This window comes from Balaenoptera ricei, chromosome 1, assembly GCF_028023285.1.
Source record: "Balaenoptera ricei isolate mBalRic1 chromosome 1, mBalRic1.hap2, whole genome shotgun sequence".
Taxonomy (NCBI): Eukaryota; Metazoa; Chordata; class Mammalia; order Artiodactyla; family Balaenopteridae; genus Balaenoptera; species Balaenoptera ricei.
Window position 1 is genome coordinate 131693716 of NC_082639.1, and position 13435 is coordinate 131707150.

At 36.3% G+C, this 13435-nt stretch overlaps 1 protein-coding gene across 2 annotated transcripts in view; it reads right to left on the reverse strand.

Annotated features, from left to right (window-relative positions):
• Window positions 1-13435, reverse strand: part of NME7 (NME/NM23 family member 7) — a 244646-nt gene that overhangs the window by 174611 nt on the left and 56600 nt on the right. For both annotated transcript variants that reach the window (XM_059935841.1, XM_059935832.1), the window contains one exon: window positions 4567-4675. In XM_059935841.1, coding sequence (XP_059791824.1) covers window positions 4567-4675 — 109 coding nt within the window. The remainder of the gene's footprint in view (window positions 1-4566; window positions 4676-13435) is intronic.

Below are 13435 nucleotides of genomic sequence, written 5' to 3' on the forward strand. Positions count from 1 at the left end.
AGAAACTATCTTGTACATTTCAGTTCCAGCAGAGCTCCCAGCTGAATAAAGCCACCCAAGTGACCCCAGGTATACCAAAGGAGAATTCCCAACTGAGCCCAGGTAATACACAGAACTGTGAGAAACCATTTTTAAGGAACTAAGTTTGGTGATGGTTGTTATAAAGCAATAGATAACTAAAACACAACTACTTCAGGTTTTTTAAGAATGTGTCATGTGATATAATCTCTAAGACTGCTACTGTTAATAGCTAACACTTTATTGTATACCTACTATGCAAATTATTCCAAGTGCATCACATGTATTAACTTATTTATGACGTAGGTTCTGTCACCTCCATTTTGCAGATCAAAAAAAATGACGCTTTAGGAGGTCAAGAAATGTCTTCAAGGCCACATAATTAGTGTCAAGCCATAGAATTATAAGAGTCATTCCAAACATTATATACTATGATCATCCTTGCCAGGTACAGTAGGATTTTCACTGAACTCTCTGCCATTCTTTTATCTATATTCTTGTTTCTTCTAATTCAGACATTTGAGTATAGATAGATCTTTTGCTTGTACTACACTTCACTAGGCTCTGAAGAGAGCCTAAGATTCCTGATGCACACATCACAGTTGCTAGGTGCTAGTGCTTTGGCTGCCTAGCAACAGATGTTTCTTTATTCCAGTCAGGTGTGAAGAGCAAGCCCTGTCTTCCAACAATAAAAGGCACAGTGATTTCTCATTGCTTTGTCATTGATTAAAAAAAAAAAAAAAACTATAATCATAAAGGCACACAATTAAGCCTGGAATAAATCTATTCAATCCTCCTGCTTTCACACAGTAACATTCTAACAATCAAAACTACTCATCCTCTAAATGTCTGCAAGGAGACATCAACCAGGACCAAGTTTATCCATTAAGAAGGACTTCTTGGGGCTTCCCTGGTGGCGCAGTGGTTGAGAATTTGCCTGCCAATGCAGGGGACACAGGTTCGAGCCCTGGTCTGGGAAGATCCCACATGCCGCGGAGCGGCTAGGCCCGTGAGCCACAACTACTGAGCCTGCGCGTCTGGAGCCCGTGCTCCGCAACAAGAGAGGCCGCGATAGTGAGAGGCCCGCGCACCGCGATGAAGAGTGGCCCCCGCTTGCCGCAACTGGAGAAAGCCCTCGCACAGAAACGAAGACCCAACACAGCCATAAATAAATAAATAAATAAATAAATAAATAAAAGAAGGACTTCTTAACTCTAAGAGTTTTAGACACTGTATTACAGTGCCAGAAATGTACAATTAGAATGTGTGCATTTTGTTATATAAATTATACATCAATAAAGTTATTTAAAATTAAAAAAGAAGAACATTCTCACAGCAATAACTTGGAAGATGGGAAAAGAAGATTTCAGTGGCTGCTTAAAGCATTCTAAAGTCTTCGTCTTTGGAAAAATTTGGACAGAGTGAACAAGTTTAAATTTTATTAATAAAATTTAGAGTTAAGTACATATGCTAAAATTTAGGCAGAACCAATTAAAAATACACACTCTATAAGAGAGGTCAGGAAACTTTTTCTGTAAAGGGTCAGACAGTTAATGTTTTAGGCTTTTCAAGTTTTACTGTATCTGTCACAACTACTCAACCCTACTATTGTAGCAATAAAAGCAGCCATAGATAATCCAGAAATGAGTATGGCTGTGTTCCAGTAAAACTTTATTTATAAAACCAGGCAGAATGCCCGACTTAGCCCAATGGCTATAGTCTGCTGATTCCCTGATCTAGGACTTTCTTTTATAAAACATTCTTTTATAAGAATTTTCAATACAGTTTCACAGAATAATAGAATATCTGGGTTTAAAGGCTGAGAGGAAACTTTTTAAACCATCGTGACTCATTTTACTGAGGAGGAAACTAAAATCATACAATGCAGTAAAATCGTTTAATGCAGAAATCTGTTATAAGAAAGGAAAATTTCCAACAAAACTTCAGGGTTCTAATACTTCAAAAGGCTAATTTTTTGGCCATTACAAGTCCAAAAGCAGCTCTCCCAGATTTGGCTACCACCTCCTGCCCAGTGCCAACCATAATGGACAATCAGAATATGTAATTGCTGATAGCTGCTGAATCGACTAGATGGAAGCAATGATCCTACTTCATGGGCTTAAGTTAGACCCAGACTTTAAGAAAAATAAAGTATTTTGTTCCTTACACACTAATAGCGATTTTCTTTCTTTCTGTGGATGATGGATGATGGATTTTGTTAGTATTTTAAACTATTGCTTTGTTTCTAAGGAGTCATTCACCTTTAGTTAAAAATTAAAAGATAATGATATTAGTAGTAGTGGTAGTAGTAATAGAGTAGTAATCATAATAGTAATAATGTCTAACACTTATGTAGCACTTAAGTAAGTGCTGGGCACTGCTTAGGACATTAATCTCTACATTTAATCATTTAGTCATCTAACCATTACATTAAGTGCATTTAAACCTTACAATTACCTTGTGAAGAAGGTATACAATTATTCTCATCTTATAGAGGAGGAAACAAGGTACAAAGGGGTTAAGTAACTTATCCAATATCCTCATGGCTAATAAGTAGCGGAGCCAGAATACAAACCTACACAGCCTGATTTCAGAGTAAAAATAATTCATTTTATCAATGGAATTAAACTAACTACATATAAATAATACTAAGGACATCAAAAACAAACACATTGCATAATTTTTAAATTAAAAAAAAAACAGAAAAATTCACCTTGTTTTTCTTCCCTTTTAAAACCTGAGTCCCCAAATGACAAAATATATTTCAATCTACATATGTAAAAAGACTGCAAATACCCTAGTATATCCTATTATTTTCTTCCACCATCTATTCCACAAACTAAGCTCTTTTTTTCTAGCTCTCTTAGAAGTCAGAAGTGAATCACCGCATCCATGTAAATTAACTAAAGGACTAAGAACATCCACATGACATTATCATTTGTGCCAAGAAATTATTACCCACAAAGATAAAGCTGTAAATCATTAAATAACTTCATTGTTCACTTCAGGAACCTCCCAAAAGTCCATTTATCTCAACAATAGTCTATTCAAACAGTTCCCTTTTCACAATATTCCCTCAACTGGGCAAATAACTCACTCATCAAACAGTTGCATACTTTTAAGACTTGGTTAAAATCCTTGCCTCACTGTTTCTACTAATTCTAAACTATTATGTCATAAATTTTGCCCCATTTCAATCATATCACTGCATTGACAGACCCACCTTACATATATCAAGGTCACACCTGAAATTCTACAATATCTGCCCATGACCTCTCCATTGTGAAGTCCACTAAGACTCCATCCAGGTGTGATCTCCTTACTGCAGTAGGCAGTAAACTCAGTCTTGCTTAATCAACAAGCCATTCAGGCCTTCTTTGGGGGAGTGGACAATCAATAGAAGATAACATTCCCTGTTCCATTTCAGCTGCTCTCTTAATAACTCCTCTTTTAAAAATTTCTTTTTCTAGACCACAGGTGAAATTAAATATACCAGGAAATCAGATCATTACATAAAAAGAAACATAAACCAGTAATTGAAAGGGGGCCAAGTAAAGCTAATAATAAATTCAACATGAAACTTCAAACTATATTTAATTGTAACCACAATTTAAGCTGAATTGGGTTAATTACACATTTCAGAATGGTTTTAAAGCATCCCTAAAATTGAGGTTTAAAAAAAAAAAAGGAAAAAATGCCTTGAAATGTCAAAGTTTAAATAAAGTATTCTGCCATCTGACTAGATTTAACAAAAATTTCTTATACTTTAACTCATATGCCTCTACTGTCATATATCAAATATGGGTATATGAAATATAGTTTTAATCTTTAAAGACTAAAAATTATTTAAACCTATATAATATTTAGAAAACGAAATTTTTAAAAATCCATTCATTCATCTATTATTTAGTATATTCTAGTTTTTTAAGGATGATCTTTTAAATTATTCCCCATCTCATTTCCAAAGGATTTGGGATGGCTGACAAAAACACATTGAGCAGACTAAAACAGATGAAGGAAAATGAAGAAAAAACGTACAAACTCTATCTCTCTCTCTCACTCACACACACACACACACACACACACACACATATCAGTCAAAGAACTTTGTTTCAGATACAGAGAACCAAAAGAAGTTTCTATAGCTTTCTCAGAAAGGGCATACTGCAGATATGGTAGATATTGTTTTAGATTAGGAGTGCTGTTTAAGTGAATTAAGTGAATCACAGTTATGTGGTTGGGAGGAGAGGAGGCAGAGTAAAAGTCAAGGAATCAAGACCAGTAACAGGACGAGCATGACCATAATCAGCAACCCAAGGAACACCTTTTAGAAATTCTCAGATACAAAGAGAAAGATATAGATTCAGATAGATTTTGCCCTCATATTATGTCACCTTTATTCATGTGCCTTCAAAAAACATGAATGGAAATATTAAAATTATACTTTAATTTCTATATATAAAATGTATCAAGAAAAAACAAACATTAACAAAATAAGCTCCTATTAGCAAAATGTATTGGCTATATTGTATTCAACACAGCACTTACCTTCGCTGATGGCATGGGGCTTAACAATGCAACAAGTAGTACAATTGGTAAATTTAGCAGTGTTTGCTGGCCCACAAACTCCACTTGAAGGAAAAAATAACTCCATTTCCTAAAGACAGAGAGAAATGACTTTGGCACATGTAATCTTGTTACACATCTGTAAAACAACTCAGGAAATGTGCACAGGATACTATTATCCAGGTACTTCAGAGAAGAGCTAAAGCAGAGGATATGGGGGAAGTGTCTGCCTCAGGAAGGCCCCAGAGGGTCCTGCTCCGTTACAAGCTCTTCTCAAACTCCTAGGATATTTACGTGAGAGGAGAAGAACTATGCAATTACTTTTGAAGTTTCATAACATAAATTCTTTTCCTCAAATTTTCTGAAAATGCTTTTTACAAAGACTAACTGAACCTTGTTTTAAGTCTTAAAAGAACATATAAAGAAGTATTAAAGCAATGACGATATGTATCATTCTGTCTCAGGATTAAAGCTGAGAATGTCTTAACATATTTTGAATATAGGAAGAAATCAATATAAAGTTCTTATTTTACCCAAAGCATCAGTTTATGAGACACAGGTCCAATTTTAAACTTTTCATTAAAATATGTAAAATTCAATTAAAAATTAGGAAATCTTTATAGAAACAGATTAGTATTCAAGAATCAGCGCTACAGTTAGTTAAAACTAATTAACTACATATAGTGCTAAAGTCAAATCACATGAACCTTATTTTATAACCAGATTCAGGCTGTGCTATTTGCTTTGCACATAGTTCATTAAAATAACCACCTAGCAATTTGAACTAGCTACAAAGATGGCCACACTAATCAGTAAACTATTTAGACATATGCTTTCCTGCTTCTAAGCTTTTACTACTATTATTTCTATTCCCTACAACGCCCTCTGTCCCAAAGAACCATACCAACGTGTAAAGGGTCACTTTAAATATTACCTCCCCCAGGAGCCCCTTTTGATGCACCCCAATCAGTATACTGTAGTCCTCCAAAGTTGTGGTTATTTTGGTAATTGCCCCCCATGAATTATAAATTTGAAGAAAAGAACTAACTTGCATAGCCATGTAGGTCCTTTAGCATCTAAAACAAATAGCTCAAAGTAAATACTCACTTTTTACTGAATTTAAAAATTGAAAGATCATAGGATGTGTTAGTGTACCACACTGGTGTTCATTAAAAAAAAAAAAACGATCTCGGGAAGATGAGGAAATGTTCAAATAGTAGCGTATATACTTGAGTGATTCTGGGGTTAATGACACTTTAGAATTAAAATGTTCCATTCCTTAGACAAGTATCTTTCTATCGTATTGCTGCCTTTGCTTATCACTCTTCTTGATCAGTAACAGCAACTACCGCTTGTAGTCCTGTACCAAATGCTTTGATTACATGTTCTCAGAGAACGTGTAAGGTACAGGTGAAAACTCAGATACCTACAGGGCCCTGGTAGGTAATCAGTGAGTGAATGAAGTAAACCTGGTGTGACAAGAAGGCATGGTAGAGGGTTGCAAACTGGAAAGGGCGTGTCCCGTCTACAGTTCCCCTTTCTCTGCTTCCTTGCAACAAAACTCCTCAAAAGAGATGTCTTTATTCACTGGCTTTACTTCTCTTCCATTTCCTCTTAAACTTACAACTAATTAGGCTTTCATTCCACAAAGGTTATTCATGAAAATCCCCAATCACCTCCATGTTACCAAGCCCCCTGGTTAATTCTCAGACCTCACCTTACCTGACCCAACAGCATTTGACACAATTGATCCCTACATCCTGGAATGCTTTCATCACCTGGTTTTCTTCCCACTGCTCCTTTTCAGTCTCCTTTGATGATTTTCTCCCCTTTGGCAGACCCCTAAGTACTAGAGAGGGGTCTAGTACTATCTATTGTCACTATTCTACCTATTGTCACTCTCTTGTTGAGGCCCTCAAGTCCCATGGCTTTAAATGCTACCTGTATTCTGATGTCTCCTACATTTTAACCTCCAGCCCAACCTCCTCCCTAAACTCCACATCCATATCTATCTACCACTTACAGACATTTCATATTTAAAACATCCAAAACAGACTTCAAATTTCCACTGTCTCCCATAAATCTGTTCAATCCCACCCTTTTCCTTATCCTTCAATTGCACAAGCCAAAAATAAATAACAAAAAGCAAAAACAAAGAACACAGTGATTCTTGATTCCTCTCCACCTGTCCAATCTATCAGGAAGTCCTTTAGAATATAACCAGAATCCAACCACCTACCTCCACATCTGTCACCTTGGTCCATGTGACATGCCACCACCATCTCTCCGTTTAATGACTGCACTAACCTCCTAACTGATCTCCCATTCCAACTTTTCCCACAACTCAAGTACCCCTACCCTGCCTGGCCTATTATTTACACAGCAGTCAGAATGCAACTAATAAAAACAGATCATGTCACTCCTCTGCACAGAACCCTCCACGACCTCCTATCTCATTCAGAGTGAATTTCAAAGTCCTAGATATCCTACAAGGCCTTATGTGACCTGGGCCCTGGCTATATGTGACCTAATCTCCAGCTATTTCCATGAAACACATTTCTGCCCCAGCATCACTGGCCTCACCTCCTCACTGTTCCTTGAACATAGCAAATATGTTCCCACCTCAGAGTTTTTGCATGTATTGTTCCCTTACTTGCTGGAACACTCTTTCCCCCAGACATTTGCTTGGATTTCTCCCTCACTTCCTTCTGATTGCTCCTCAAACCAGATATTATAAGGACTTTCTATATGCTATATTTAATAGCATTCAACACCACTACTCCACACACAATCCTGGTCTTTTTCTATGTCCTTCCCCTGCTTTATTTTCTTCAGAGCAATTACTAATAGACATCAGAGTTATAGGTCTATTTATTTACTATCTGACATCCCCCCCATCAGAAAAGCTATAAGCTCCATGAGTCAGGACTTTGCTTTTTTCACAGTAGCTTCTCAATAAATAGTTTGGAATGACTGAAATTCAGAAACATTTTATTTAACATATGTAGAATTTATATAGACACAGACACTCAGAAAGGTTAAGAAACAAGCCCTTGCAAGTTAGCAAGTGGCAAAGTCATGATTCAAATCCAGGTCATACTGACTCCAAAGTCCTGAACTTTTTCTATCATCTTTCTTTCAGATGTAAAAAGCTATGCTTGAGGGGAGACCTTCAAGATGGCGGAGGAGTAAGACATGGAGATCACCTTCCTCCCCACAAATACATTAGAAATACATCTACATGTGGAACTTGGGGTTTGCTTTCTGCATCTAATTTGTTTCTGGTTTTCTGCTTATCATAGTTTAGTATTTAGAGTTTAATATCATTGGTAGATTTGTTTATTGATTTGGTTGCTCTCTTCCTGCTTTTTTTATATATAGATATATATACATTTTTCCTTTTTCTCTTTTTGTGAGTGTATATGTGTATACTTTTTTGTGTGATTTTGTCTGTATAGCTTTGCTTTTACCATTTGTCCTAGGGTTCTGTCTGTCTGTTCTTTTTTTTTAGTATAGTTTTTAGCACTTGTTATCATTGGTGGATTTCTTTTTTGCTTTGGGTGCTCTGTTCTTTCTTTTCTTTTTGCTTTCTTTTTAAATTACTTATTAATTTTTTTAATTCTTACTAATTATTTTTAATTTTTTAATTTTTTTTGTTTTTCATAATTATTTTTTATTTTAATAACTATTTTACTTTATTATTTTTTTCTGTCTTTCTTTCTGTTTTTCTCCCTTTTCTTCTGAGCAGTGTGGCTGACAGGGTCTTGGTGCTCCGGCCAGGTGTCAGGCCTGTGCCTCTGAGGTGGGAAAGCCAAGTTCAGGACATTGGTCCACCAGAGACCTGCCGGCTCCACATAATATCAAATGGCAAAAGCTCTCCCAGAGACCTCCATCTCAACGCTAAGACCTAGCTCCACTCAACGACCAGCAAGCTACAGGGCTGGATACCCTATGCCAAACAGCTAGCAAGACAGGAACACAACAGAGAACACAACCCATTAGCAGAGAGGCTGGCTAAAATCATAATAAGGTCACAGACACCCGAAAACACACCACCGGATGTGGTTCTGCCTACCAGAGAGACAAAATCCAGCCTCATACACCAGAACACAGGCACTAGTTCCCTCCACCAGGAAACCTACACAACCCACTAAACTAACCTTAGCCAATGGGGGCAGACACCAAAAACAACAGGAACTACAAACCTGCAGCCTGAGAAAAGGAGACCCCAAACACAGTAAGATAAGCAAAATGAGAAGACAGAGAGACACACTGCAGATGAAGGAAAAAGGTAAAAACCAAGCAGACCAAACAAATGAAGAGGAAATAGGCAGTCTATCTGAAAAAGAATTCAGACTAATGAGAGAAAAGATGATCCAAAACTGGGAAATAGAATGGAGAAAATACAATAAACGTTTAACAAGGACCTAGAAGAACTAAAGAGCAAACAAACAATGATGAACAACACAATAAATGAAATTAAAAATTCTGTACAAGGAAGCAATAGCAGAATAACTAAGGCAGAAGAAAAGATAAGTGACCTGGAAGATAAAATATTGGAAATAACTACCACAGAGCAGAATAAAGAAAAAAGAATGAAAAGAATTGAGAACAGTCTTAGAGACCTCTGGGACAACATTAAACACACCAACACTCGAATTACAGGAGTCCCAGAAGAAGAAGAGAAAAAGAAAAGGACTGGGAAAATAGTTCAAGAGATTATAGATGAAAACTTCCCTAATATGGAAAAAGAAATGGTTAGTCAAGTTCAGGAAGTGCAGAGAGTCCCATACAGGATAAATCCAAGGATAAACACACCAAGACACATATTAATCAAACTATCAAAAAATAAATACAAAGAAAAAATATTAAAAGCAGCAAGGGAAAAACAACAAATAACATACAAGGGAATCCCCATAAGGTTAACAGCTGATCTTTCAGCAGAAACTCTGCAAGCCAGAAGGGAGTGGCAAGACACATTTAAAGTGATGAAAAGGAAAAACCTACAACCAAGATTACTCTACCCAGCAAGGATCTCATTCAGATTTGACGGCAAAATTAAAACCTTTAGAGACAAGCAAAAGCTAAGAGAGTTCAGCACCACCAAACCAGCTTTACAACAAATGCTAAAGGAACTTCTCTAGGCAGGAAACAGAAGAGAAGGAAAAGACCTACAATAACAAACCCAAAACAATTAAGAAAATGGTAATAGGAACATACATATCAATAACTACCTTAACTGTAAATGGACTAAATGCTCCAACCAAAAGACAAAGACTGGCTGAATGGAAACAAAACAAGACCCATATATATGTTGTCTACAAGAGACCCACTTCAGACCTAGGGACACATACAGACTGAAAGTGAAGGAATGGAAAAAGATATTCCATGGAAATGGAAATCAAAAGAAAGCTGGAGTAGCAATTCTCATATCAGACAAAATACACTTTAAAATAAAGACTATTAAAAGAGACAAAGAAGGACACTACATAATGATTAAGGGATCGATCCAAGAAGAAGATATAACAATTGTGAATATTTATGCGCCCAACATAGAAGCACCTCAATACATAAGGCAAATGCTAACAGCCATAAAAGGGGAAATCGACAGTAACACAATCATAGTAGGGGACTTTAACATCCCACTTTCACCAATGGACAGATCATCCAAAATGAAAATAAATACGGAAACACAAGCATTAAATGACACATTAAACAAGATGGAGTTAGTTGATATTTATAGGACATTCCATCCAAAAACAACAGAATACACTTTCTTCTCAAGTGCTCATGGAACATTCTCCAGGATAGATCATATCTAGGGTCACAAATCAAACCTTGGTAAATTTAAGAAAATTGAAATTGTATCAAGTATCTTTTCCGACCACAATGCTATGAGACTACTTATCAATTACAGGAAAACATCTGTAAAAAATACAAACACATGGAAGTTAAACAATACACTACTTAATAACCAAGAGCTCACTGAAGAAATCAAAGAGGAAATCAAAAAATACCTAGAAACAAATAACAATGAAAACACGAGGACCCAAAACCTATGGGATGCAGCAAAAGCAGTTCTAAGACAGAAGTTTATAGCAAGACAATCCTACCTCAAGAAACAAGAAACATCTCAAATAAACAACCTCACTTTACACCTAAAGCAATTAGAGAAAGAAGAACCAAAAAACCCCAAAGTTAACAGAAGGAAAGAAATCATAAAGATCACATCAGAAATAAATGAAAAAGAAATGAAGGAAACAAAAGCAAAGATCAATAAAATTAAAGCTGGTTCTTTGAGAAGATAAACAAAATTGATAAAACATTAGCCAGACTCAACAAGTAAAAAAGGGAGAAGACTCAAATCAACAGAATTAGAAATGAAAAAGGAGAAGTAACAACTGACACTGCAGAAATACAAAGGATCATGAGAGATTACTACAAGCAACCCTATGCCAATAAAATGGAAAACCTGGATGAAATAGAAAAATTCTTAGAAAAGCACAACCTTCCGAGACTGAACCAGAAAGAAATAGAAAATATAAACAGAACCATCACAAGTACTGAAATTGAGACTGTCATTAAAAATCTTCCAACAAACTAAAGCCCAGGACCAGATGGCTTCACAGGCAAATTCTATAAAACATTTAGAGAAGAACTAACAACTATCCTTCTCAAACTCTTACAAAATATAGCAGAGGGAGGAACACTCCAAAATTCATTCTACGAGGCCACCATCACCCTGATACCAAAACCAGACAAAGATGTCACAAACAAAGAAAACTACAGGTCAATATCACTGATGAACACAGATGCAAAAATCCTCAACAAAATACTAGCAAACAGAATCCAACAGCACATTAAAAGGATCATACACCATGATCAAGTGGGGTTTATCCCAGGATGCAAGGGTTCTTCAGTATACGCAAATCAATCGATGTGATAAATCATATTTAACAAACTGAAGGAGAAAAACAATATGATCATCTCAAGAGATGCAGAAAAAGCTTTTGACAAAATTCAACACCCATTTATGATAAAAACCCTCCAGAAAGGAGGCATAGAGGGAACCTACCTAAACATAATAAAGGCCATAGATAACAAACCCACAGCCAACATCATTCTCAACTGTGAAAAATTGAAACCATTTTCACTAAGATCAGGAACAAGACAAGGTTGCCCACTCTCACCACTATTATTCAACATAGTTTTGGAAGTTTTAGCCACAGCAATCAGAGAAGAAAAATAAGTAAAAGGAATCCAAATCGGAAAAGAAGAAGTAAAGCTGTCACTGTTTGCAGATGACATATACTATACATAGAGAATCCTAAAGATGCCACCAGAAAACTACTAGAGCTAATCAATGAATCTGGTAAAGTAGCAGGATACAAAATTAATGCACAGAAATGTCTTGAATTCCTATACACTAATGATGAAAAATCTAAAAGAGAAATTAAGGAAACACTCCCATTTACCATTGCAACAAAAAGAATAAAATACCTAGGAATAAACCTACCTAAGGAGACAAAAGACCTATATGCAGAAAACTATAAGACACTCATGAAAGTAATCAAAGATGATACAGACAGATGGAGAGATATACCATGTTCTTTGATTGGAGGAATCAACATTGTGAAAATGACTATACTACACAAAGCAATCTACAGATTCAGTGCATCCCTATCAAACTACCAATGGCATTTTTCACAGAACTACAACAAAAAATTTCACAATTTGTATGGAAACACCAAAGTCTCCAAATAGACAAAGCAATCTTTAGAAAGAAAAACGGAGCTGGAGGAATCAGGTGCCCAGACTTCAGGCTATACTACAAAGCTACAGTACATAAGACAGTATGGTACTGGCACAAAAACAGAAACATAGACCAATGGAACAGAACAGAAAGCCCAGAGATAAAGCCACACACATATGGTCACCTTATCTTTGATGAAGGAGGCAAGAATATACAATGTAGAAAAGACAGCCTCTGCAATAAATGGTGCTGGGAAAACTGGACAGCTACATGTAAAAGAATGAAATTAGAACACTCCCTAACACTATACACAAAAATAAACTCAAAATGGATTAAAGCCCTAAATGTACGGCCAGACACTATCAAACTCTTAGAGGAAAACAGGCAGAACACTCTATGACATAAATCACAGCAAGATCCTTTTTGACCCACCTCCTAGAGAAATGGAAATAAAAACAAAAATAAACAAATGGGACCTAATGAAAGTTAAAACTTTGGCACAGCAAAGGAAACCATAAACAAGACAAAAAGACAACCCTCAGAATGGGAGAAAATATTTGCAAATGAAGTAACTGACAAAGGATTAATCTCCAAAATTTACAAGCAGCCCATGCTGCTCAATATCAAAAAAACAAACAACCCAATCCAAAAATGGGCAGAAGACCTAAATAGACATTTCTCCAAAGAAGATAAACAGATTGCCAACAAACACATGAAAGGATGCTCCACATCTGTAATCTTTAGAGAAATGCAAATCAAAACTACAATGAGGTATCACCTCACACCATTCAGAATGGCCATCATCAAAAAATCTACAAACAATAAATGCTGGAGAGGGTGTGGAGAAAAGGGAAACCTCTTGCACTGTTGGTGGGAATGTAAACTGATACAGCCACTATGGAGAACATATGGAGGTTCCTTAAAAAACTAAAAATAGAACTACCATATGACCCAGCAATCCCACTACTGGGCATATACCCTGAGAAAACCATAATTCAAAAAGAGTCATGCCACAATGTTCATTGCAGCTCTATTTACAATAGCCAGGACACAGAAGCAACCTAAGTGTCCATTGACAGATGAGTGGATAAAGAAGAT